The sequence below is a fragment of the Hyposmocoma kahamanoa genome, unplaced genomic scaffold, assembly GCF_003589595.1.
Source record: "Hyposmocoma kahamanoa isolate Upper Pololo Valley unplaced genomic scaffold, ASM358959v1 101, whole genome shotgun sequence".
Lineage (NCBI taxonomy): Eukaryota > Metazoa > Arthropoda > Insecta > Lepidoptera > Cosmopterigidae > Hyposmocoma > Hyposmocoma kahamanoa.
Window position 1 is genome coordinate 797095 of NW_020653333.1, and position 26753 is coordinate 823847.

At 35.6% G+C, this 26753-nt stretch overlaps 3 protein-coding genes across 6 annotated transcripts in view; 2 read left to right on the top strand and 1 right to left on the bottom strand.

Moving 5' to 3' along the window:
* The window catches only part of LOC113230156 (guanine nucleotide-binding protein G(s) subunit alpha), a 48016-nt gene extending 43499 nt beyond the window's left edge, over positions 1-4517 (bottom strand). Inside the window, exon 1 of the mRNA XM_026463950.1 lies at positions 4409-4517. The gene's annotated coding sequence lies outside the window, so the exon portion shown is untranslated. The remainder of the gene's footprint in view (positions 1-4408) is intronic.
* A 1188-nt stretch (positions 4518-5705) lies between these two features.
* On the top strand, positions 5706-19566 carry LOC113230844 (origin recognition complex subunit 6). 2 transcript variants are annotated; one of them, XM_026464952.1, is made up of 7 exons: positions 5706-5833; positions 6400-6523; positions 10302-10487; positions 11935-11990; positions 14546-14709; positions 18570-18776; positions 18825-19566. In XM_026464952.1, exons 1-7 carry the CDS (start codon positions 5760-5762, stop codon positions 19187-19189), a joined length of 1176 nt encoding a protein of 391 aa, XP_026320737.1. In that variant the 5' UTR covers positions 5706-5759; the 3' UTR covers positions 19190-19566. The 2 variants fall into 2 exon arrangements, with proteins under 2 accessions (XP_026320737.1, XP_026320729.1); XM_026464944.1 differs by having other exon boundaries at positions 18570-19566.
* Positions 19567-21718: 2152 nt separating this feature from the next.
* LOC113230555 (sodium/hydrogen exchanger 10-like) overlaps positions 21719-26753 on the top strand; it is a 35362-nt gene continuing 30327 nt past the window's right edge. For all 3 annotated transcript variants that reach the window (XM_026464554.1, XM_026464564.1, XM_026464573.1), the window contains exons 1-3: positions 21719-22818; positions 24967-25173; positions 26437-26662. In XM_026464554.1, the coding sequence (XP_026320339.1) occupies positions 21733-22818; positions 24967-25173; positions 26437-26662 (1519 nt within the window). In that variant the 5' untranslated portion in view covers positions 21719-21732. The remainder of the gene's footprint in view (positions 22819-24966; positions 25174-26436; positions 26663-26753) is intronic.

The following is a 26753-nucleotide window of genomic DNA, read 5'->3' on the forward strand; positions in this document are numbered from 1 at the left end:
GAGGTCTTGCTTTCTGATAAGGAGTGAGACCTCTCATGGGAGTAGTGACAGAAAAAGTAGGATAGTTATTTATATATATACATACATTACGAGATCGATTAAACGCCTGAACACTTTAGGCCTCTTAAAACTAGATTAAAAAAAAAATAATAAAAAACATGGCAAATAACCCCATGGTGATGCGGTATAATGTTTATATGATGGTGTCCCTGCTGTAAAGAGTTTTGCTACTTATATTTAGAGTTTACATTGTCTTTTTATTACGTAAAGTAATGTATTTTACTTTATTTTCCATTAATTTTATTAACTAAAACTATTAAAATGGATCCTTCTATCGACAAATATATGTCCTGGAGCTGGCCAATTGTCTAAGGACAATGGTCCAACACTTTTAGAAAGTCAACAAATAGTAATTGGGCCGTTCCAAAGTGACAGGTGGGACATTTTGACTCCTTTTTTCTTGAATATTGCGTAATTGCTTTCTAACCATTGGCTAATTAGACTTAAAATGAAAATATCATGAAGCCAGATATGCAATTCAACTGCGACTATTTATTTAGTTAAATTTATGACATTATTTATACACAAAACTTTTAATTTTCTAAGTGGGACGGGTGGGACACTCACGACACCCGCCTGTTTGAGTTGATGGCTTCATTGCCAAGATCAAGACAAACTATTAATATTTTGTTCAAAAAGCTTTTCATATGAGATAACTTGAATGTTAAAGTTCTATTTTATATACACACTTAATTAATAACTTTGATAAATTTTAAGGAAATTAATATGTTAAGTTGTGACAGTTGGGCTGAGTTACAATTGGATACACAGAATTAATAAAATTACACTGCTTAATATGAGATTCATCATTAGTAAGTAAATATTTTATAATTTTTGTGTTATTAAGACATTTTAACATAAAAAAAAAACACTGATAAAGTAAACCTATTATTTTTCTTGAAACACTGTCTATGACGACATGAAATCAAAGTCACGCATGTAAAATGCGTTAATAAATTTGAAAAATCCTGCCGCATCCTTGAAGATAATGTATCATATCAAAATAAATAAAATTTTGCGGATACCAGCCCGTTGCACCAAGTACCAAGTAAATAAAATTTTAGAAGTTTTGCTCAAATACATAGTTAAAGCTAGTCGAAACAGATTTTTTATGAATTTCCTTATATTAAAAATCATCAGGAAAAATATTGTGACTTTTTAATTGCCTTTTTTTATGTATTAAAATGTCGTAATTATGAGAAGAATTATAAAAAGTTTGATTACAAATGATGATCTACATACAAACAGTGTATTTTTAAAAATTCAGTGTATTCAAATGTAACTTGTCCCACCTGTCACAAAATGGTTTCCCAATCGTCACAATTTAACACATCAAATGTTAAACTCTGAAAATAAGCAACTGTTATACCTAGTAAACATCGTAAAAACTCGAATCAATGAAAATACAAACATTTATTCACAGTAAAAACGTTCAGAAGTGTGACCCACCCATCGCTGTGATACTCTCTCAAAAGTCTCGCTGTGGGACACACTTTCAATTCTTAATATTTACATTCCTATTTACGTGCGCAATGCCCAACCAAGCCAAAGTAATGACACTTAGCATAATTGTTACTTTTACATAAGCAAGTGCCAATAGATTGCAAATTTATTGGTTGAAATAAAAATATATATGTTTCATTGTGACGGGTGGGACTTGAAATTAGTACTTATTGAAATTTTATTAACTCCTCACCATATATACTTCCTTCCATGCAACCACTTATCACTGTTTTGAAATTCGTAAATTGTATTTTCTTCGACAGTAATAAGTTTTTATTGTTGCTAACATTATAATAAAATAATGCTCCACTATAGGCGACAGCACTATGGCTAAGAGGGAGCAGAGGAAAAATTCCTAATCTTCGATTTGATTTTAGAGGGGTATATATCTACTTTAAAGTTAAAAATAAAATATTGCATGAGTAACTACACGATATATTCAAGCATAGACATTAATCAGAAACATAAAACAATAAAGTTTCCTCGATAGATAAAAATCACGAAATGACCTCTAATTTTTACATTTTTTCGATTTATCCTCAAAATGCTACAGGTTAATTATATTTATGATTATACATGATCGACAACTGTCACTACGGATTTTTTTTAATCCCTTTAGTTTTAGAGTTATTCCGCTAAAATGAATTTGGTACTTTTAATGCGTAAAATTTAACATCTCCTGTCGCATGTCACGCGAACTTTAAGCATATATTTGTTTCACAAATTTGGGCGTAGCCAACGTCAAACCTTTTTTGGCGTGAAGATAAAAAATACAATAATAGTTCAATTTTAATTTGAATGGATTGGGCGTATTCTTGTCATACAATTAAAACCAAATTGTGTGATTTATTTTTTGAACTGCAGTGTCATTTTCGCTGGAATGGCCCAATTACAAATAATTTTTCACCTCACCAGCTCAGAAAGGCTTTCTTACGCATCTGTGCGCATAAGCGTTTTTTCCACGCTAGCGTCAAAGAGGTTTTTGAAATTTGAACTCCACAATGGACTGTGGTTCACATAACTATTTCTTTAGATGAAAAAAAAACATAATGACGTACAACTACGCGATTTGTCATACATTATTTGTGTAATATAAATCCCTTGATACATTTTATTCTTATTATTGTTGACATTAAATTGACAACGGTAACTAAATTTGTTTATTGAAATTGATTTGTTATAGTTCAACCGTTTTTCTTTCATCTACCATTTTCCTCACTATGTCAGAGAAAAATTGTGTGTTTTGCTCGGCAACAAAGTTTTGCGTCTCGTGTGTTGAAACCCAGGCTACGCTCAAGATTCTATTTTTCAATCTTAGAACCCTTAGCTAAGTCAGGTTACAATACAAGCACTTGTGTCAAGCAACAACTTTGCAGTCTTACATAACAACTAACTATTTCACATTTAGGTTTTTTTGTAAGGTTTTCCTTCACGGTTAAAGCCTTTTTTAGCTTTAAACTAATCAATACCTCAAATGAACACTACCCACTTAATTTTTAGACCTGTTCTGTTTCTTTTGTGTTTTGTTTCTTTATTTATTCGTTTTTAATTTTTTTTTCAATTTCATTTTAGACCCCTTTTTTTTTATTACAAAATCCAAGGTAGCATAATATTAGTTAATAAATATAGCTGTTTACAAAAATAACAGAAAATTACTAAAAATAAAAATGGCATAGTGTTCAGAGGTATTGAAATATATTTAAAACTAATAAAGTGATATACTTCAGTATATCATATTCGACTACGCTATTGTCTCTCAATAATTTCAACTTTCCGGTGAACTGTATGATACTCAATGTTTTTTGTGATACAAAGTGAGGAGACAAACAGGTTGTGCATATGTGGTGGTAAGAGATACGTCTGTACATAACACTTTGCAGTGCCAGTCAGACTTTTAAATTACGAAGATCTGAGGAGCACTGCACTGCACCCATCACCCAGAAACATAAGTTTAAGTCTCATTTGCATGAAAGATCACCAGCACCCTATCCTTTAAAATTAAAATGTAATGCTCACAATACACTACTTGGCAGTAGAGACAGGTTACGCCACAAGGAGATTTACTGCTGCTAAAACATGCTGTTTTAATTGTTTTTTTCTGAAAATTCCAAAAAGTTTTAGACTATTTGTTTATTTATTACTTGTACTCAAGCAACTGGCAGCAATCAGTAATTGCAGATGCAGTTACCCAGACTGTATTCAAACTGCATGCCAATAGCTATTTTGCAGTTGCTGTGCAGTCAGAATGCAGCTAAAAGTGACAATGCACTAAGAGTAAATTTTAAATAGCAATATCCTTCATTTAAGACTACTCATATAGAATTGTTTGACTACATAGTGTAACATATAAAACTATTTATACATACATTGTTACTCTATGAATGACATGCATGTGCCCATGACTTTACAAAACAAGCATCCTTTTAAAGTTTCTCATTAATGATGTAAGTGGGAATTTTTGTGTACTCTATATTTTTCAATTCAATTTCAAGTTCAACTACTCACATTGTGTTGTCAGTGGTGTTGTTTAGGCTTTAAGTTAAGTGTGTGATGTAGGTTACCATTATAAAGTGTGGTCGAGGAGGGTATAAGAATTATACCTCTTTGAGAGCGATTCTTGCAACAGTTCTCAGTGCCTAGATAAATATTCGCATAAATACAGTACTGGAATAAGAAGACTGCGCAAAACAGCAACAGACACAAGGATATGACCCACTATTCATTATAATAATATGAAAAACTCAGTCTAGTGGATGTATTCCAAAAGTCTAGATCTTTCATGTATAGCAGATATTACCCTTGACATTGTTGTAGTTGTGTTGGTATAGGTTATTATTGTACTTACCAGCAGGTGGGATTGGCGTTATCCACCGTGTCCTGGTTGGCCTGCGAAGGAGACTCTGCTCCCCGCGCGCCCCCCCGACACCGACGAAGCCGTCTTGTCTCTCACTGCGCCCTCATCGTCACTTCAATTCAACGCGATATTATCTCGCGCGCACAACCACCACTTGCATAGCTACCTGCAACCACACACACTTGCCACTCACTGTAACCACACTTCACTACGATTTGAAGTTCGGAGTCCGAAAATTGGTGTTTTCACTCCAAGAACGTGACCACTCGCGAAGACGTTCAGATCACTTGTCTACACGCGGGAGACGGTGTGAACTTGGATTTAAATGCACGGGAAGTTTAACCAGGGAAAGGCGATCCCAAAAATCCCGCCCAGGAGCACCAAACACACTTTTATCCCACAAAAAGATGGCAACCTTCAATTATAATGACCCGTCTCTTCTCACCACACCACCATAGAATACTGTAATATTTATAAACTTTCACGAGTTAATTATAGACCAGACGTTACTATTAACGTTTGAACATAAGTAAAAGCCGAGAAAATAATATTTATAAATAGCTTGAGATTATTTTGATACAAATCTATATTGGTCTATCACTGCATACACACCCTTGATTTCGGGTGGAGTGGATCCTCTTCTTTCTCTTTACAAAAGTCTTAGCATGTGAAAATTAGCACGGATTAGTTTAATAAGACTACAATTAAATGACCTACACCCTGATAACTACAAAGACATTTTGTAGCAATGACAGCGATCCGTATCGGCTTCACAGAACCTATGAAAAAAATCAACATGTCGCCGCTGATATTACGAAAAGGTATTTTATCATAGAAATTTCAGTTGAATCGAGTTGAAGGGGCGTGGTCAGTACTAAATCGAGTTGATTTCGGTGTCATATTTTGAATAATAATTTAAAGAAAAATAAAATTTTCACAAATAAAATTGAAATTATTTACGTTTTTCGCAAATTTTTATTAATATTCCAATTTGATAGGTTTCTTTTCAGTAAACTAAACTGAGTGCATCCCTGTTATCACTACCTTGAAATGTCAAATTTTCTTCTTTCTCGTTTTATCGTTGTAAGGTAAACGAGGACAAAAACTATTTTCAGGCGCTCGTTACTACCATAGACTCAACGCTTAGTAGACGTTATGTATTTCGTTAATTTACGTTATTGTTTATGGTAGATGAACGAGTGAATTGTGATCAGCTGACCGTTCGTTTGGTTGTCATTTCTGAATGAATGGATTTTGTACAAATGGCGCGAGAATTGTAAGATTGTTTGGCTGCACAAAAATTGATAATTTTGACATAGTTACGAGATAAAACTGTCTTAAAATGGCAAAATTTAGTAAAACCCTTTTGTTAATAGCATCGAAATTTGGTTTGGGAGACGAGGAAAAGATTTTAAGGTAACATTCTTTCGTACCAGCTGTCAGTGTTTTTCGTATTTTATAAGAATTCACACAATTATTTAGTTCGCATTGTATGCATTGCACTTTGAGCATCCATCATGACTTGGAGACTAACTTATTTTAATTTAAAATTCTTACGTAAAATATTGAGAAAATAGATTTAAACATTAACAGAATTTTAAGGTTAAGTTCGTACGAATCGAGTCTTAAAAACCTGATCAGATTGATTAAACTGTACTGACTGCCTTATATAATATCTTGTCTAGTGCTTTTATCAAAGGAAAAATTTAAAACAAATCATTATCATCATCAAACTTAAGAGTTATACTCTTGTGGGTGGAGCCTCTTCCAGTCCCCTCTCCTACAAGCCAGCTCCTTGACCTCCTTATACGACACGACACCGGCGTTTTCCTTTATTTGGTCTATGTAACTGCACCTAGGTCGACCTTTTCCCCTCTTCCCCTCGATCTTTCCCTACAAAATGTTAAAACATATGAACAGAAAATGAAAATAAAAAACTTTCATTTCGTGGACTGACAGCATTTATAAAATGAATTTCACAGCAAAGCAGCGGAGTTTGAACGTCTTCTACAATCAAAGTCAGCAGCCAGCAACATCAGCGACTCAGCTAGAGTCGTCATTTGTTTGGATTTAGCTGCATCACTCTTCAATTCTGATGTGGATTTGGTAAGAATCATGTTAGCAATTTAACACTGAAATTTACGTGGGATATTTTTTTTTTCTATTGACAATGGTTTGTCTCCCCCAAAGCTAAACAAAAATAATAGTTGTAATTACTGTTTTTTATTGCTTTTTTATTCTTATGTTCTTGTTAATAACATGACCTATGGGACTTCTAAAAATTTCACTCGAAGTTATTTATTAATAGAGCAAAAATATTACGACATTGTACTAAAAAAAATGTGAAGCGGTGAAATCCATATAAATAAAACGTGTCCCTCAGCGCAGCGTGCGTTTATAAACCGCTTTCCGAACAAAAAAAAGTTATGGCTTGACTCATTTTAAAAACATTATTGAACTTCGCATATATTGTAAATTAATAATGACAACTCAAAACAATATTTTAAATCAAATATTTTAAATTAGAAAGTTTTTTACTTGTGTCTCTGGTTATGAATAATTTTGTAGCTATCTTTTGTCACATGCATTTAAAACACCTGCTTCGAAATACGCGATTTTAACCTTGAGCGCTACAGACCCGTACGATTCTCTTCTCCTCGGACCGCAACTTGCACCCAGCTACATTCAGCTTCAGCTTATTCAGCAACCACTCGGTCACGTAAGTTAAACCTTTAAAATATTCATATTATTTTAGTAGTTACTTGTAACTATGGGGTTGCCTGGCAATTCTTTTATATAGGCTGGACTTTAGTTCCAAATTGTAATAAGGTAATGCCTTAAAATTGCAAACGTCGCTTTTTTACAACTCAGTCACGGTATATATATATTTATATGTATGTATATATTGTATGAGTGTTATTTTTTATAAATATTTTTGATTGTTTTCACATGCTGAATATCAAATTAAATATTGTTTTACTCATTTCAGGTACCTAAACAGAAAAATTGCCACTCTGCAGTTGAGAGGCAGCGACGACGTTGTAGTGAAAAACAGGAAAATCAACCTCAACCTCAACAAATCCAACAAAAAGATTCAGAGCAATGTCATGCTCGGAAAAGACTTGTTAAAGACATGACAACAGTAGAGCACAGATTAATAAAACGAAAATGGCAAATTAGGAACAAGAAGAGAAGAGAAAAACAGATAGCTTTAAGAAATGTTTTATTGAACACTCCTGCTTCTACGCCCTCGCTTCAAGTCCGATGTTACATCCTTTAAATCCTTTTAAGTCCTCAATCTCGTGAATCGACTCCAACGTCGTCCAGAGCTAGCGCAAGTGGAAAATGTTCAGCTAAAACACCAATTACTAGAATCACAGAGAAAACTACAGAAATATAAAAAAAAGACTTAATCAAAAGAATAACAAAGACAAAACATTAAATAGTTCAAAAAGCAGTGACAAGGACAATGAAAGCAAACATAGAAATGATAATGAAGCAACCAAAAATATGATGTTCTATCAAATGCAACATTACAAAAAAATTGCCACACTGTCACTTTACTACTACTTTGTCACAAATGTGTCACCTGTGCAAGAGTCTAAAGTATTTGTGTTCAACATTTCATATATATGTATTAAAATTAAGTATTTAATTATTAGTTAGTTTATATTGAACGCGGTAACCAACGTTTCATTAAATTTTTCCTTGTTAATAACATGATATAAAAAAAACTGGTAGTGATATGAAGAAATGTGACAGAGTGCTATTAAGTAACCTTTTCTGATTTAAATGACGTGATTGTATTAATGTGAAGGTAGCCAAGAATAATTTTTAGTTTTCGAGTTTTAAGGATAATAATATTTAAAAAAAAAGATATTGCTTGGCTTAAAAAAAACAAATCAATTTCATGACCAAGGTGTTTAATTTTTGTTACCATCTTTCAATTTTTCAGAGTGAATTGAGTAAAACATGGATGCAGAGTTTATTTATAGATAATCATTGGACATTAACCCTAAAACATATTTTTGATCAAATTGTAATTTTTTATCAACACCTTTTAAACTAGTATTAGATTGTCGATAGAAAAAAAGAATGGCCCACCTGCTTTTCATTTCCTCTAATACATCCATACTCAAATCCGCGAGCCCGCCAAGCTTTTAAGTGCGGCTCGAAACACTAAATATTAGGAAGGTGCTTTTTAAAACTATTAAGCGGTTACACACTGACTTTTAGCAACGTATCTTCAGCGATTCAGTCACGAAGCAGTCACTAATTGTCTACTAGTGGGAACTAGAGCCCTATCGCTTACACGGGGTATCCAGTTGAATAAAACTAGCGAACTGTAATACACTTATTGTATTAAAGAAAAAGTAGGTACTCGCGCGCACAATTCGTTCCGCTGTCGTTGCTGGTAGTGATACGAAGAACTAATCAGAATAGCCCAAAGCGCGCGCGGCGAGAATCGCGAATTCCGTCATTCGCGTGACCCCCCAACACCCCGCGCGCCCCTTGCAGGCCCGGGGGTGGATTTATTTAGCCCGCGTTTGATCAATGGTGCAACCATCTACCTTTATACACACGCATTTGCATGATTGCATCATTGACAAAAGCGCGTTAGTACTGCTGCTAAAAGTCACCGTATGTAACCGCTCAAACGCCTAAGTGTTCTTTAAAAGTATGAGTTAGTTTAAAAATAACATCTTCCTAATAGTGTTTCGGGTTAAGTAATTTTTTTTCTTTTTACCAACATCAATCGGTCTTATGTGAGACCATAAGCAGTTCATTTTTTGATATATTTTTGCACGTCAGGCATACCCTTTCAACATCGGGTTGCCTTTATGTGGAAAACTATTCAGCTCAGTTTGTTGAATCCCAAGGGTTAAGTATAAGTTTTTAAAACTTGAGCATGATAAGTAAATTCAGGTTTTGTGTTTTATTTCTTAAAAATAGGGTTATAACCTCCTTAGACCCAGTAAACTATATTGAAAACCGCTAAGCGGTGTACATTCAAATGCGCTAAATATAATTTCATGCTTCAGATCCCAGCAAGTACACTCTCTGCTTTGCACGAGAAACATATTTTATCTAGATACCCCTATTGTCATATAGACTATTTAGTAATAAAAATATTGCATTTATTTTCATTACCAACTGTCTCAACCCTTCTGAAATATTCACTAAATATAACAAGTAATTATACCATGAAAAAGTACTTGTAATTGGTTCATAATAATTTAGTGAATAACCATGAAATTAATTATTAATACAAAAATCGAATATACAGAAAAAATCCTTTAAATTAAAGTGATTGCACAAGAAATAAATGAATATCATGCTTGTAAAACATCATAATATTTATAACAATCAGTATTACAACATTATAACCATGACAGTTTTAAAATCTATAAGGCTTGGTTTTTTTTACTCTTTATTTGTTACTCTTTTTTTTTATTTTTTTTTTATTTGTTTCTTTATTTGTTTACTCTTTGTTTGATCGTTATTGAACATGACATGTTCAATAACGATTAAAGCCCCATTCAAAAAACTATACCTAAAGAAAACACTTAATAAAATCCAGACAGATAAATCAAAATACTGCCTAACCGAATATGTATACAAAATCTTTAGGGCACTACGAAATGTCTCCGACAAAACGGATTGAAACCACCCAACATTAAATGAATGGAAAACCAGCCTGTGCAAATAACCGCGCCCTGATAGGTTCCATTCGACAGACTACGGTTGGAGAAGTTACCAGTGATGGAGAAGAGTTTCCATCTAGAAATTGGTAGTGGATGTACTGACACCACTTAATCATTTGGTCTATTAGTGATCAACCTGTGCCCTCATAACTGTAATTGTATTAAAAATCTTATTCCAGAAGTTGGCAATAAAATGTTCCGGTCTCAAGTCTACACTATATGTCAACAGCAAAAAGGTAGTAGAGAACCTGCTAGAACTGAACAGCGACAAGCTAACCACAGCACTGCTGTGTGTATTACTTCAGTGCGGGATGCAAGAACTTGCTGACAAGATACTTGATTCATATCGGAGTAAAGTTAAAATGGTAAGAGTAATTTTGTTTCTTAGTATTCTATATGTATTCTTATTTGGTACACCCTAAGAAACAAAATATAATGGTGTGAAGACCTGTTGAGTGCCCCCTACTTGTTTTAACAAGTTCCACGACTATATATTTGTCTTATATACGTATACCATATTTTTTCTAGAATTTTTTGCCGTACTTTATAATTGATAGTGTGATTTTAATTTAAAGTTAATTAAGTTTCACTACATTTAATTTTCAGAAACAATTTAAATATTTGTGTACAAAGGCGAGCTTATTCCATTAAGAGATTTCTTCCAACTAACCTTTGAAAATCTGAGAGGAAAGTTCGTACACGTGGTTCAGTAATGTTGATACATTAATACATAAAATGTATAATAAAATGAACGCATAAAATAAAACTATAAACAAATATGTCAAATATATATATGATAAATCTTTCATAGATTTCTTATAGATGGCGCTACGACTAAAAAGTCGTTGAAAAACCAAATACAAAGACACGACGCAAGCACATTGAAAAATTCGTGTGGTCCGTTGGTTCGTCCCGTTGCTTATTTGGTATAGCGTCTGGCACGGTATGCAAGAAGACGTCGGTTCGATTCCGACCGGATCGAAGGAATTTTTTCTGAGTGTTCGATCTTTGTATATAATTATAACAAACTAGTGGAGTAATTTCACAAAAAATAATTGAATATCAATTCAATAAAAATTTAATAAATATATCATAAGTATGTAAATAAATATTTCATAAGCTCTAACATGTGGAGTCTGAACAGTCCCAAAACTTCAAAAGAGCACCCTTGAAATCCCGGACCGAAGGCGACTTTCTGACCTCGACCGGGAGAAGGGTCTTTTCTTAGTTTCTTTATGAATCATGAATAATTATAACAAACTAGTGGAGTAAAGAAAAAAAAAATAATTGAATATCATGTTTGTAGAACATCGTGATATTCAATAAACTTAGTATTACAATTATTAAACCGACATCTCTAGTCAGTCGCTGGTGGCTGTAAATCCGGTTGAATGAATAAAAATTTTCATAGATTTCTCACAGAAGACGCTACGGTAAACAAGTTGTTAAAACCGAAAATTAGTGCAAAATAAGAAATTGGCTCAATATTACATAACTGCCTGAAGGCTTAAGCATCTCAGCCAATATGGCTATATAAATACTGTGGACTGGCGTGCCGCTAGAGTTACAGGTTACTCCTATCATCTCAGTGAGCGGCAACCATGAGACCTGTAAAGGGTCCGAAACGTTGGTTTGTTTGAATTTGATTGTGTAGCGAAAGCCTAACAAATCGAAATGTGCTGTTCTAGTCAAATTCGTGTAGCGAAATGACAATTACCAAAAGTGGTACCAAATATTCATCTCATGCGCGACTTCAACCTTAAGATGCTTATTCTGAATTTACTCATTAGGTATGTCATTTATTTATTTCAGGAACTTGACCTGAATTTACCACAGTATGTCTGTATGGCAGTTTATCAGGCTTGTCGGTAAGTTGTATTTTTTTCCTAGTCGGAACGGAAAGTCGGAACGGTTGCACGCTCCATGGTCACGGGTTGACTCTCAGTCAACCCGTGACCATGGAGCGTGCAACCGAAATATCGGGAAAATAAAAAGAAGTTATACCGTGGTAAGAAACCTGTTACTAGTGATAATCATTTAGTGAATAACCACGAAAGTCTTAAAATCTGTATTTTTTTATTTATTTCTTGTTACTTTAAATAAATAAATATAAAATATTCGATAACATCACATACTTTGCTCTGGAAATCAATTCATTGTAATTCCATTGACACTACATTGCAATTATGATAATATTTGTTACTATGAAAATTAGTAATGGCAGTTGAGTCTCCGTGGAATGGCTTAGTCATTTGATCAATTGCTAACGATCGATGTGGCCTTACGTCTTATGTCTCAGGGTGACGGGCGCAGTGGCAGTGCCCCTCAGATCTTTGCGATTTAAAGCTCTGAGTGGCACTGCAACTGTTATGGATTGTCCCTATCTACCTACCCGAGAGATAGGGTTTTCCGGAGAGACTACGGGCTCGACGGCAAGACCAGGGTACGGCGGGCGTCCGGGCCAAGCCCTCCGCCAGTGATACGCCTTTGCCTTCGTAAAATAATAAAAGAAATAACACTAATTTAATTTTATGCGGAGGGAGGGTGTAATAATTAACTGCATGAAAAAATATTCAACGCAAGCGCAGCTATTTTGCACGATTTAACCTTCACTGGGTTCGCGGAGTAGCAAATTAATTTATTTCCATTTTTATTAGCATGGACTTCCGCAAAGTAACGCCTGAATCTATTAATTACGTACACAATTCTGTCACTAACACTATCGACAAACAACTGTTAGCTAGTTAGTAAACTAGGGGTCTTTTCTGGTCTCGAGGGGTTTGGGTTAGGTCTGGGTGTTTATGGTACCGTCGTTGTTTAAGATTTCCACAACACAAATGTTTTAGTTACTCACTTTGGGATCAGAGCAACATTTGTGATGTTGTCTAATATTTATTTATTTAAAATATTAACAACCCACACACTCAATATAGCCCCGCACTAGGGAAACCCTGAGTCGCGGGTGCCATGAACACACACACACACACATAGACAACCACAAATTTCACCCAAACTCATGAGAGAAATAAATGTAGGCCTTACAAATATTTCTCCCGGCCCGCGAATCGAACCTAGGACCTCTGCGTCGCAGTCCGGTATGGTAACCATTCGGCCACAGAGGCAGTTAAAAGCAGCGAATTTATGTCTCTGACATGTAGGTCTAGCACGAAAGGGCACTTGCGCGAGAGCGAAATAGACGTGCGAGATATTGGTACTCTCTATGCGAGAATACGTTGGGCGCACTATAAGTTTCCGGAATGAATAAAAAAAAATACTATAAATGGTCACAAATGAATTTATTTGTTTTTCAAAATATTCTCCGTTAGCGTTAATGCACTTTTTCATACGAAAGAACCAATTTTGAAAACATTTATACCACTCCTCCGTGACAATCTCTGAAACATATTTTACATACTCTTCGACAGCCTCTTCAGGTGATGAAAATCGTTGACCGCGTAACTGGTTCTTAATTTTTGGAAATAAATAAAAGTCACAAGGTGCCAGGTCGGGACTTTCTTTTGAACGTTGTTCACCTTCAAAAACTGGCATTAACGTGGTGCAAGATGATACGGCGTTTACGTTTATTTTTACAGAGTTTGTCAATAAACAAATGGTCGTGTACCAATCACTATTCACGGTACAACGATTCTCCAAAGCAACAGTAGCCACTTGTCCAGTTTTATTAAAAAAAAGAAGCAATCATCCGCTTAGAGGCACTTTGCACGCGCGCCACTTTGGTTGGTTTCGGCTCATCTTGAAAGACGTTACGCTTTCAAGATACGCTCGATTGCTGCTTTGTTTTGGGATCGTAACTATAAATCCATGTTTCGTCACTTGTTACTATGTCCCACACCAAATTTGACGCCCCTTCGTTGAATCTGGTAAGCATAGCATTGCACCAAGTGATGCGATCCGTTTTTTGAGCCTCAGTCAAATTGTAGATCTTTAGCGTTTTCATTACGAAAACTAGAACATGGTTCTCGTTAACTAAATAAAAAGATACATAATGTTTTCTATTTATTGCTATATAATATAACAGTTTTCCTATATCATTCTCAATGCTACACAACTCACGTTGCTTGTCTCAAATAATTTGCCTATTTATTTCTTCACACTGTTTTTACAAAATACTAATTATTTTGAAAGTGACATTTTGTGGTTTGGTTCTAGTTTGCGTAACTATGTCCAATTTCTAAAATGACGCCACAATGTAAAAACAATTGACAGACAGATGAAACAATCTGTATTCTACAGCCAAAGAGTTCCATTTTAAAATGTTGTAATTATGAAATATTGTTTATGTAAGTGGCCAGTTCCGGAAACTTACAGTGCGCCCTATGTAGCTATATCGCTCAAGCTAGCCCTACAAGTCGTGGTGATCAATAGTGTTTCAATTTTGTTAATTGTACAATTTCATTAACAGGATTGGCAAAGTAAAGGTGTCAAAAAGCAAACTGCTTGAAAAATCCCGTCTTAAGCCTGCACAGTGGTCGAAAATGGATTCGGAATGGACAAAGTTCGTCGACGAACATTTCGCTGCTACTACAAAAAAGGGGAAAGGACGAAGTGTTAAGAATGCTATTGCCGGTAAGTGTATGAGTCAATAAGTTATGATTTTTTTATAATTATTCCTGGCAGTAGGTATGAAAAATAAGAGGGCGATGTGTCATGACGCTATGTAAGATCGCGTACCGGCGACGCACTGTGATTCCCCCATAGGCCATAAATCAAAAAAAATCATTGGCTTATCCCGGTTAGATCAACTCACTAAGTTAGTAACTAGTTAACAAGCTTCCAAAAACTATAAATATCAATGTAATTAGGTCACGTTATCATTCACTTTTGTGCATCGGAAGTGAGCGCATCGCGAGACTAATTATCACCACGTGTGAGTCATCGAAACTTAATCACTTTGTTTTTGAGTGTCACTATTCCAAATCAAGTGTTTACGTGTTGTGAAAGCATGGAGATCCAAGAGCATGGTATGTACTTTTATTATCAATTTTTTTTAATTTTTTTTATGCATACTTTTTTTTATATAATTTTTTTATTGAAGGCAGTTTTTTGGTGAAAATTTTTGGCATAACTTAATTTCCTTTAGACCTACAACTTTTGGCTGCGCTGAGCTGCACCTGAGGTATATGGTTTTTGAATAAGGAGTATGTCCTTATTAAGAGCTATAAGTTTCATTTGCATCTTGCTGCCTCTTCTTGGCTTAAAGGGGTGTCAAAGTATGCATGTCCATAGTATTGAATTTTTAATTTTTTTTTAAGTTCAGCTTTCATATTGTTTTAGGTACATTTTTCAAATGTTCTGTATCGAGGATGACAATTTTTGATATTTGGCACTCTAAACTGGGTAATCCAAATGAAAAAATGCAACACGTCCTGAGCACTTTGACCGAAACATCATCCCTTTCTGACGACATCGAAAATATTGATTTAGAGACTTTAAGCCTTAAAATTAAGAATATTTGTAAACGAATTTCCCACTACTGGGCAAAGTCGAATCGTACTAGATCTAAATTCTTAGAAAAATATTCAGATTGGCTGCATGTCGTTGAAAATATTGATGTACAGCGAACTGAGTTACGTGTATCTCAGAGCTTTGACGAAGTTAAACCATCAACTTCTTCATCGCATGGCCGTCCGAGAATTAACTTTGACGACACCAGTAAACGTACAAAAAGGAGAAGATTGGCTAGTTTGTCTAACCAAGACCCTTCTCTTGTACAGTCATTGCTCAATGCGTCCGATAGCTTGTCTTGTCCTGAAATCGATTCTAGCGAAGTTTTATCGCTCATTGTTGAAGCTCAGTTAACTCGACATCAATATATATTAGTAAAGAAATTTATAGACAATAAGTTTTCAAAAACCATTTTCCCATCTTACCAAAGTGTCGTGGAATCTAAAAAACACTGTTATCCTTCAGATATTACTGTTACAGAATCATCCGCCGAAGTCGAACTTCAAAGTTTATTAGATCATACTGCCAATCGGATTCTCAAGTCTCAAAAAGATGTTTTGGATAGTGTACCTAATGAGTCTCTAGATAAGATATCTTTGATAGGGAAATGGGGTTTCGATGGCAGTACAGGGCATTCAGAATATAAACAGTGTTTTTCTGACTCCACTCTTGAAGACAGTAGCCTGTTTGTTACTTCGTATGTGCCACTTCAGCTTGTTTTGACAACAGATAACAAAGAAAATTCAGTAGTTTTGTGGAAAAATCCTCGTCCTTCATCAACTCGATACTGTCGTCCTATACGCCTCCGATATTTGAAGGAATCGACTGCAGTGTCAGTTGAGGAAGAAGCTCATTTTAAAGATAAAATAAGGAACTTGCAGCCTACTGTTTTCAAGGAAGAAGATCGCGAATATCGCATTACTCATTGTTTGCAACTTACTATGGTAGATGGTAAAGTGTGTAATGCACTTAGTGGTGTTTCTTCATCAAAATGTTTTATTTGTAACGCCTTGCCCAGTGAAATGAACAAAATTGACGAATGTTTAAATAAGGAAGTCGATGAGAGTAAATATGAATTTGGTTTATCACCTCTTCACGCGTTAATACGTTTTTTTGAATATTTTGTTCATGTCGCGTACAAGTTAGATGTTAGGAAATGGCAAGCTAGGTCCGCTAATGACAAAATGCTTGTTGCTGCAAAAAAATCATATGTTCAGACTCAATTTAGAGAAAGATTAGGGCTTATAGTGGATAAGCCTAAAGTGGCGGAAGCGGAACATCAAACGATGGTAATACAGCCAGGCGGTTTTTCTCGAATTCAGAAATTTCCACTGAAATTACTGGGATCAAGAAGGATCTCCTAGATCGTTGCTCGATCATCCTTCAATGTTTAAATTCGGGATATAATATTAATAAGACGAACTTCGAAGAGTTCGCTTTAGAGACGGCTCGGCAGTTAGTTGCCGAGTATCCGTGGTATAACATGCCTGCTTCCGTTCACAAAGTTCTAATTCATGGTGCTAATGTTATAGATTACGGTTTGTTGTCAATCGGAGAGTTGTCTGAAGAAGCAGCTGAAGCGACTAACAAATACATCAAGTCTTTTAGAAAAAATCATACGCGTAAAATGAGTCGCATTGTGACCAACACAGATTTAGTAAATAGGCTGCTTCTTCATTCAGATCCCTTCATAACAGGTCTACGAAAGTTACCTGTTAAAAAAAAAGGTGTACTGTCAAAAGCTGTATTAGACTTGTTATGTATTTAAAGTTAATATTGTTGAGATTTAATGTATTTTGGTATAATTTGTGTTTTGTTTGTATTTTGTAAAATGAACTTTTTTATGTATTTTTATTGTTTTAATTTATTCATTTGTGGTTATTGTTAATACAAATAATCATTATTTACACAGTTTTACCATTAAAAGTCGCAGTATAAAATGTTTTAGATACATCGTCTAAAAACAAAATTACTGCGAGACATTTTTACACCTAAATATTGTCAAATATTTTTTAAAATGTATAATTTTATTAATTTACGTTTACCTAATCATATTTTAACGTAATAAAATAAAAAAATAATAATAATTTCGGAGTTACGTATTTATGACCGCCTTAGTATGGAGCGTGAATCACCGTGCGACGTAGCCACTTCTTAGCTTTTGCACTTTTGAAAGGGTGATGTGGTGAGTAATGAGACTCCAAGTCCGTGTAAAGTACATGCACTTAATTTATTGTAAAATTTTCATAAGTTCACAAATAGGTAAAATTAACATGGGCATGACAAGTCCGGTGAACGTTAGCTGAACGAGAGAACGGTCGTGCCCCTTCCTCTTTCTTCCGCACGCGCTGCAACATCATGTAGGGCTAGCATGACAGGGCGCGATATAAAGTGCGACATATTCTATGCGAGAATAGCAGTATGTCGCATTTTATGTCGCGTCTTTTGCGCGTCGCGCCCAGTCGTGCTCGATCATACAAAATAAAAGAGTAGCTGACTATACTCACTGGCCGACACTATCCATAAAAATTTGTCTGCACAGCGCCATCTAGTAAATTTTTTTGTTACCACTACAAATTAAGGTAGCTTTGATAATTCGCAGCTTGTCAATGTAAATATGTAAAAAAGTGGAAATATTTAAGGTCCATACAGATCAAGCCAAATTTATAATAAAATACCCAATCATATTGTTATCGCCTTTCTCATTCATCGTCATACACGCATCTCTCTCGCTCATACTTTCCTAACAAAATCTTCTTGTAACAAAACCTCCCTCGTCACCTTCGCGCACGCTGTGTTACCTCATAGTAGAATATACACGTATTACAAAATTATATATTCACTGGTGACAGTACCAACCAAACAATTGTAATAGAAAAATAAATTTTAATTGTTCAAATAATATGGTCGGGATTTTTTGATATTTTTGACACTGTGTGTAATTATGATTATGTCTCCATATTTATATGTTATCTTTATAGATAAAGAAGACATAGAAAACATGGACGTTGACATAGCAGCCAAGAAAGAAGATGCCACAGAACCACAAATGGAAAATTACGAAGACTGGAAGAAAAGAGTCCTAGAAAACGCATATAAACAATTAAAAAAGTTGCAAACCGTCGATAAAAACGTACAAAATCAGAATTTAAACAAAGAACGTCCGAGTCCAACGAAGCATAAACAAAATGACAATTTAAACAAAGAACGTCCGAGTCCAACGAAGCATAAACAAAATGACAATTTAAACAAAGAACGTCCGAGTCCAACAAAGCATAAACAAAATGACAATTTAAACAAAGAACGCCCGAGTCCAACGAAGCATAAACAAAATGAGAATATAAATAAAGTAAACGTGATTTTGAAAATAGAACGCAGTAGTCCCAGGAAACATAATAAACATACTGAAAATGTCAATCAACAAAATGATATCTCAAATAAAAAAAATGACAATTCAAATGAAGAATATGCAAATTCAAACGATACAAAACAATTTACGGCACGCAGGTCGCCTCGTAAAACGCCTCAAAAGTTTGAACCTTATACAATGTGTCCAAATAAAATAAAAGGTGTTAGGCTTTTGTTCCCTTCAAGTAAATAATATAACAAACAAGTACCAATAACCTAAGTTCCTACTTTTCATACCAGTCGATGAAACGCAAAAAGGTTGAAATAATTGTATAGAATTTTTGAACGAACATCATGTTAAGAGATTAGTAATAGAACTGACAATTAATTTATTTAATTAATATTGATGTTTGTAATTTATATTTAAGGCTTTTATTTAATCAAATAAAAATGGTTTTTGACAAAGTATTAAAATTACATTGAATGGTTCGATGAAGGAGTTAATAACGAAACCTGCTTTTTTAAATAATAACTGTACGCTTGGTCACAATGTGTCGACAAAATTTGAAAACCTTGTATAATTGTAACTTCTTTTTTTGGACGAAATCCCTTTTTTACTCTTCAAACGCAATATCGAATAATTAAAGCTTAAAATATTATTTCTAGACCCTTTTTTACTTATAAAATAAATTAAGTAAAGGTATAATTATACGAAGTCATACAATTATATCTAGTCATAATAACATGTGCCTACTAAAAATGCTCATTAATTGAGGTGTGAGGTTTACGAATTTAGGTGCGATGTCATCTGATCTGCCCTCCTTGTCATAACTAACGCATCTTTTTATTTTTTATTTATAATATGAAGTGACGGGGCGAACTAGTCGTGTGCCTGATGCTATGCTACACGCCTGTCCATAACAGTTGCAGTGCCACTCAGAGCTTCAAATCGCAAAGATCTGAGGGGCACTGCCACTGCGCCCGTCACCCTGAGACATAAGTTGAAAAGGTCCATGTGCCTGTAATTTTACCAGCACCCTTACCCTTCAAAACCGGAACACAGTAATGTTAACATTACTGCTTGGCGGCAGAAATAGGTAAGGCAGTACTTCCCTGGACGAACTCTTTCACAAGGAGCTCTACTGCTTACAATTGCCACTGCTTGCATTTCGGTAACTTCCGAAATATTGGCACCTAAAAATTTTTGGTAATAAAAAATTTCAATTACGCTGATTTTCATTAATAATAAAACAAACTAAGTAAATAAGATATAAAAGAAAACCGCTTATATCCCGCCGCCGCCTTGAATATCCCCAAAGTCAGGTTTTCGGGCAATAGATGGTATGGTGTGGTGTAACGGTCTGGCGTCTGCTCTCGACGTTCTGTGCGCCTATTTTGCGTGTATGCAATAACTGTACTATTTATGACTGAGATCCCTATATAAAGATTCAATACTACGTCAGCTGAATTAAAGATTTTCCCGTACTAAATTGGTCTTACAAAATCGTTTAATTATTATTCACATTGACAATTTAATTTGTTTAGGAAATAGATGGCGGGACTTAAAACATAAGCACGTTGTAAAAAAATGAAATTGGTGAGTATTGAACTGACCAACACTTACTCATAAATTGAATAGTGTGCTTAAATAAAAAAAAAAACACATACTCGAAATTTTACAAGAAAACCGCTGTATTGAATAGGTGCTTTACATATACCATTATTTTTTTTATATCCACGCATTGACTTACAATTATATGGACGTCAGGTCCGCGCTAAAAAGTGTCCGAACTTATAGGGCGTTAAAATCGTATACAGAGCGTGATTCACGCTTTAGTCTTCGTTTGTTCGACTGACAGCGAAGCAAGGAAAACTTAGACAGTACTGCGATGACATTACAATTTAAATTCAATCTCGTTTTAGCTTTTTAATATTCCTTTACATGTCACTACGTTTAAATAGGTTGACTTGGGACATTTTTTCGTGGTTTTTGTATTAGACCAGTCGTCCAATTATTTGTAAGTCAATGTATCCACGGAACTACATAGAACATGTATACTGTACGATATACATTTTTTGAATGGCTTTAATTTGGTTTGTAAAAAAAAATTCTGAAATAAAGTCAGTGGTCTTGCCAGTCGACCTATGCAAAATTAGCGCAGGTAGCATCGACTCGCACGACGTTTTCGCTTCCACACACATTCGTATGGCGAACGAAGTGGAATTTTCTGCCTGCAGACTTGTTCTCCTGAATGGTGTAACTTGGGCCTTTTCAAGGCGAGACTGAATAGGCATTATTTAGTTATGCGTGTTCCATCGTCGACCTCTTCATCACTTTCCATCAGATGAGATTGAGGTCAAATAATTATGCACTTCTTTTTAACCGACTTTAAAAACAGAAGGAAGTTCTCAAATGGACTGTATTTTTTTATGTTATTTGTGAACCGATTTTGATGATATTTTTTCTTGGAAAGAGGATACTTCAGTAGTCGTCCCATTTAAATTTGAAGGATGGCAAACTAGGGGATGAATCCGGTTTCGCGCAACTTTCCGGCAACCTATTTCAATAAAACTTGGCAAATAGATGTAATTCCCCGAAATTTTGAGATCTTTTTTTTTTAATGTTATTCAATAAAAGGCAAACAGTTTAGCCGTTTGGGAGCTATGATACCACACACGATATACAAGCAGACACTTCGATACACGTCGGGTGTCAATAAAACGCCTAACTACGATTAATTACTACTAGCAACGTCTAACTAAATTCCGTAAGGCCATGCCAATCAATCCTTAAAAATGTCACCGTATTTATATTTACTATTATTAATTTTTATACCAATAAACGGACAAGAGAGACCTACGGAAATAAATCCAAATGTTACAGATAATGGAACTGGTGTAGACAATGATACTTTGTTTAACAATCCTGATCGGCCTAGTCTGGCATATCCTCCACATTTATCCCTATTATTCGTCTTCACTACTTTACTTATTGGTGTTGTGATTAGAAGTTTAATGCTGTGGACCAGTCGTTGTCTTCCATATCGAGTTGTCATGTTTTGCATTGGAGGTCTAGCTGGTTTTTGTACGTACCACTATCCAGATTTTAAACCGTTCGTTCAAGCTTGCTATGTCGACGTCGATTTATTACTGTTAATATTTTTGCCTATTATCGAGTTTCATACAGCTTATAGTGTAGACGCGCATACGTTTTTCAAAAGTTTACCACAAGTCTTCTTGGTATCCGTACCTGGTACGCTTTTGACTTCTCTCATGGTAGCTTTTATGGGGTATTATTTGATTGAGTCTTCGTGGAATTTTGGCACTGCCTTACTGTTTGGTGTCGTATGCTCACCTGTGTATCCGATGGAAGTTGTCAAGCAGTTGCGAGAGATATCAAAGGGGAAATATTTGGCAGTTTTATTAATGGGAGAAGGTGTTATTGGAGACGCGTCGGTAATGATAACGTTTACTGCTGTCTTTGGATACTTAGCTCTAGCGATCACAGAAGCGTCTCAAGTTTCGTTGATGCTATTACGTTTTGCTGGTGGAGGTATACTTCTTGGTATATTTATGGGAAACGTGACATCTGGGTTGTTATCGTTGATGTATAATGACATGTTGTGTGCTATAATGGTTACTTTATCCGGAGCGTATTTGACGTATTACGTTGGTGAAAAGTTTCTCTATGTGTCTGGGTTATTAGGGACTGTTATAACAGGAGTGTTAGTTAGTAATCAAAAGAGTACTATAGCGGGGGATATTGAGGTGGTTGTTTCACACTTTTGGCATATTTTAACCCATGTTGCTAACACGTTATTGTTTACAATGGTTGGTGTTGTAATTTTTGAGAAGATCAGTTATATGATGACCGCTAAACAGGTACGATATTTGCATTTATGTACTTAAAATGATTTGACAGATTTTGACCTTAATTTTATGTTGTTAGTAGAAGACAACAGTTTTTTAAAATACCGTAACATGTAGTCAATCTTTCGAATCTAGGGCCTGTATTTATAAATGAAGCGTCCAGAGAAAGTATGATCAAAGTCACTTGAGGAGAGGAAAATTAATTTTTAATTTGGAAAACTGTTCAATTTTGGTGACAAAGGCATGCAAAAATGCTGCCTGAAATAAAGTCCAATGTTGACATAATGTGTCTAACCCTATGTAACCCATTTTACATTAACAACCTTCATAAACCTTATTCTACTTTTCTACCATTTAGACTCAAACATTTTATGCCTTAGAATAATAACGCATAGAAACAGAAATAGTCCGCACACGCTAAGTGAGGCAAATTGAAGCGCTCCCAATGGGCCTACACGAGCGGGCGGGCCGTCAGTGCTCAAGGTCAACTTGCACCGCGAACAGCTCAAGAATTTTACTTAAAAATGACGAAATGTGCGGTAAATGAGTGTAAAAATACGTCAGACAAACATAAAATAGATACTAACATCACATTCCACTAGGAAGTAACGCGTTTCAACTAGTATTTTTATATAAATATAAATAGATAAAAAATAAATCTGTACAAGTGCATAAGCAACGTCCGAAGTGGGTCCGAGTTTTCTAGATTTGTATAGTCTCGGATGCGGAACGAATACAAATCGGATGCAAGGTTATGATTAAAATAATAAATAATCAATTAAGAAAGGTTACGATTAAAATAATAAATAATCAATTAAGAATAGACTTCTCGTCACTTGAGATGACATCATCCAATATGCCTATGATTTTTCTCGAAATCTGAGCGACATCTGAGCTGTTTACTAATAAGGGCATAAAATAGCATTGATAATCATCGACGAACTTTCTGTTACGTAGGTCCGACTTAAGGATTTTTTTTAAATAAAAAATAAGTGCGCATTTGACCTCCATCTCACCTGATGGAAAGTGACGATGAGGTCGATGATGTAGCATGCGAAACGCTTCGTGCGAATCCTGGGAATATCCACAACATAGGGGTGGAACCCCAGCCCACGTCTAGTCTCCCGATGATGGAAAGGGGAAGGCGGAATCAAAATATGCAATTCCATCGCACACTCTCCGAGATATATCCTGTAGAATACCGATAAGCAGGCAACTTTACGGTGGTGTTCAAGGCTCTGCCTCTCGTCACGCTTCGCCTCTACTAATTCCGAGGCACCTATAAGCCTCTTGTCACGATTGTCGATTGAATCCAAGATGGCCAGTTGGTATTTAGCAGAGCCATCCCATAAGTGGCCGCAGTACTCTATACACGACAGGACTTGTGCTTGGTACAACTGAAGCAAATGTCCCGGTGTGAAGTAACGCCTCATCTTGGAAAGTATGCCAAGCTTGCTGGCTGCATTTTTGGCCATGCATTCAATGTATCTGCCAAAGTTCAGATTGGCCGACAGGTCCATTCCAAGTAGATGAAGATGGTCGGCTATCGGTGTGGTTATATCATGAAAAGTCGGAGTCAGGCGAAAGGGACTCCGTGTTCATTTTGAATGTGTATTACCTTAAGTACGGAGGACATGACGCCATATAAACCAGTATAAACAGGTTTCGTCAAACCTTGTTTTATTAAGGCTACCTACTACCTAATGCATGTTTCACACCCGAGTAAGCGTCTCTCACAGGCAGCTTGAAGCAGGTAGAATCGACTGCTTCAAGCTGCGACCACATAGCAAACTACAGTCTTCATTCACGTCACGCGCACATTTTCTCAGCAGCAAATTCTACGCCGCCCCCGTCGTCTGAGCAAACGTAACAGTAGGTAGTAGTGCTTCTTCCTCAAAATCCATGTTGCTACTGATTTGAATGAAATAGAAATTGTGACTTGTTGACCAGTTGATACCAACTGCTGCAGTTGTACCTATCAACTATTCCAGCAGTTATCAATGTCAGCCTCAAGCTGTTGACTATGACTGCAAGAGCGGTCCGTGTATGTTGATCATTGGCTAACTGCTCGAGCAGGCCGTGTATGGCCACCCTTTCGCTTTAATCTTGTTTTATAATTTCATCCAAATCGACATTACTAACAAACTATATTTTATACAGGTTGCTCTAATATTTGTAACATACTCAACTGTATATTGCTCTCGACTGCTTATTTACTTCATAATGATGCCGGTCCTGAAACGCGTTGGGTATGGGATGACCTGGCATCACGGTCTGGCATGCTCCTGGGGAGGTCTGAGGGGACCTTTATCTTTGTGCCTGGCGCTTACTGTTATGCAGGCACCGCTTATTTCTGATGTTGGAGAGGTAAACCTTGCTGTGTTGCTGGTATTTTTCAGTAGTTTTATTTGCAATGTATAGGCACCCGCTGCATGGAACTAGGAGTTGTAGTCTCACGCTAGACTGGTTGATATAACAACTGTCTATAGTGAAACAAGCCGCTTCCTTTCAATTGACGCATCGTCAGCCTAATGGCTGACATTTCGCACCCTTCTAGGACGAATGGCATAAGTGGAGTTACATCAAAAATGTTTATTGCTCCATTAGATACAGAAAATTGTAACCCACATCCTCTTCAATTCTCGTAACTCTGTCTACTAATATTAGTCGATAGTTACAAGAATCGGAGAGGATGTGGGTTATGTTTTTCTGTACCTATCTAATGGAGGAATATACGTTTTTGACGTAACTCCACTTATGCCATTCTTCCATGAGAGGTGCGATTGGTAAAACGAACTTAACTTAAAATAAGCAACAATGGTGAGCTAAGTTTTTTGCTTTACTAAACGAACTTTGCTTAAGTTTAAGCAACAAATTACGCGGTAAATCCAAAGTTTAATTTAAGTTTATAGCTTAAACTTGGACAAAGCTCGTTTTTAACCGTTTTTAAAAAAGGAGGAGGTTCTCAATTCAACTGTTTTTTTTGTATGTATGTTACGCGATAACTCCGCGCGACTTGTGATTTGCGAACCGATTTTGATGATTCTTTTTTCGTTCGAAAGAGGGCATCTCAGTAGTGGTCCCATTTAAGTTTGAAGAGAATATTCCACATCTAAAAGTGGCAATGACTATGGCATGAATGACTTTTGAGGTCTGAGCCTATGTAAATACGAAAAACTTGCTTAACTGGTCATTTTTGCTTAGTCGAAGCCAAAGGTCTTTTTATGAGTTTCAGAATTAACCTGAGTTTTAACGATTTATTAACGAATTTTGCCTGTGGCATTGTGTGTGTGGTGACTTTCTAATACGTACTTGCTATAGTTTGTGCAGTTTTAACTTTATTTTTCTATACATGGTGCAAATTTTTTATAAACGATTTTTGTTGATAATTATATAAATTAGGATCATGAACAGAAATACTTTAAACACTGTTTCTTATGGAATTAATTCTTTTTTAAGCGTATTTCGTACAATCTCACGAGAGAAATAAAGGTAGGCCATACAAACATTTCCTCCGACACAGGAATCGAACCTGGGACCTCTGCGTGGCAGTCTGGCATGGTAACCAATCGGCCACGGAGGCAGTTACAGTTATTAATAAATTTACTGGATTTAGTCATTTATTTCCAGATTTTTGTCATCCAAGCAGCTGGTCTTGTGATACTCTCTCTTCTAGTTAATGCAACGACTATGTATAAGGTGCTCAAAACACTTGGTCTAGCCGACATATCCTTGGCGAAGAAAGCCAATATGACGAACTGCGTGAAACGCATCATGATGACGAGGGATCGGTGCGTTTCTATGTTAAAGATGGATAAGTTTCTGGCTGACGCAAATTGGGATCTAGTACAGGAAGGTATATTACCCCAAGTTCAAGAAGTAATACACATACATAAAGTAGACAATACCATAGCATAATAAAATAAGTAGGACAACTTTTTTAATAT

What these genes read in the sequence shown, in the direction of transcription:
- LOC113230844 (XM_026464944.1), top strand. Translation starts at nt 5,760, where the DNA reads ATGGCAAAATTTAGTAAAACCCTTTTGTTAATAGCATCGAAATTTGGT. An exon ending in GACGAGGAAAAGATTTTAAG is followed by an intron (nt 5,834 to 6,399) that starts GTAACATTCTTT and finishes TGAATTTCACAG; the next exon opens with CAAAGCAGCGGAGTTTGAAC. An exon ending in TCAATTCTGATGTGGATTTG is followed by an intron (nt 6,524 to 10,301) that starts GTAAGAATCATG and finishes ATCTTATTCCAG; the next exon opens with AAGTTGGCAATAAAATGTTC.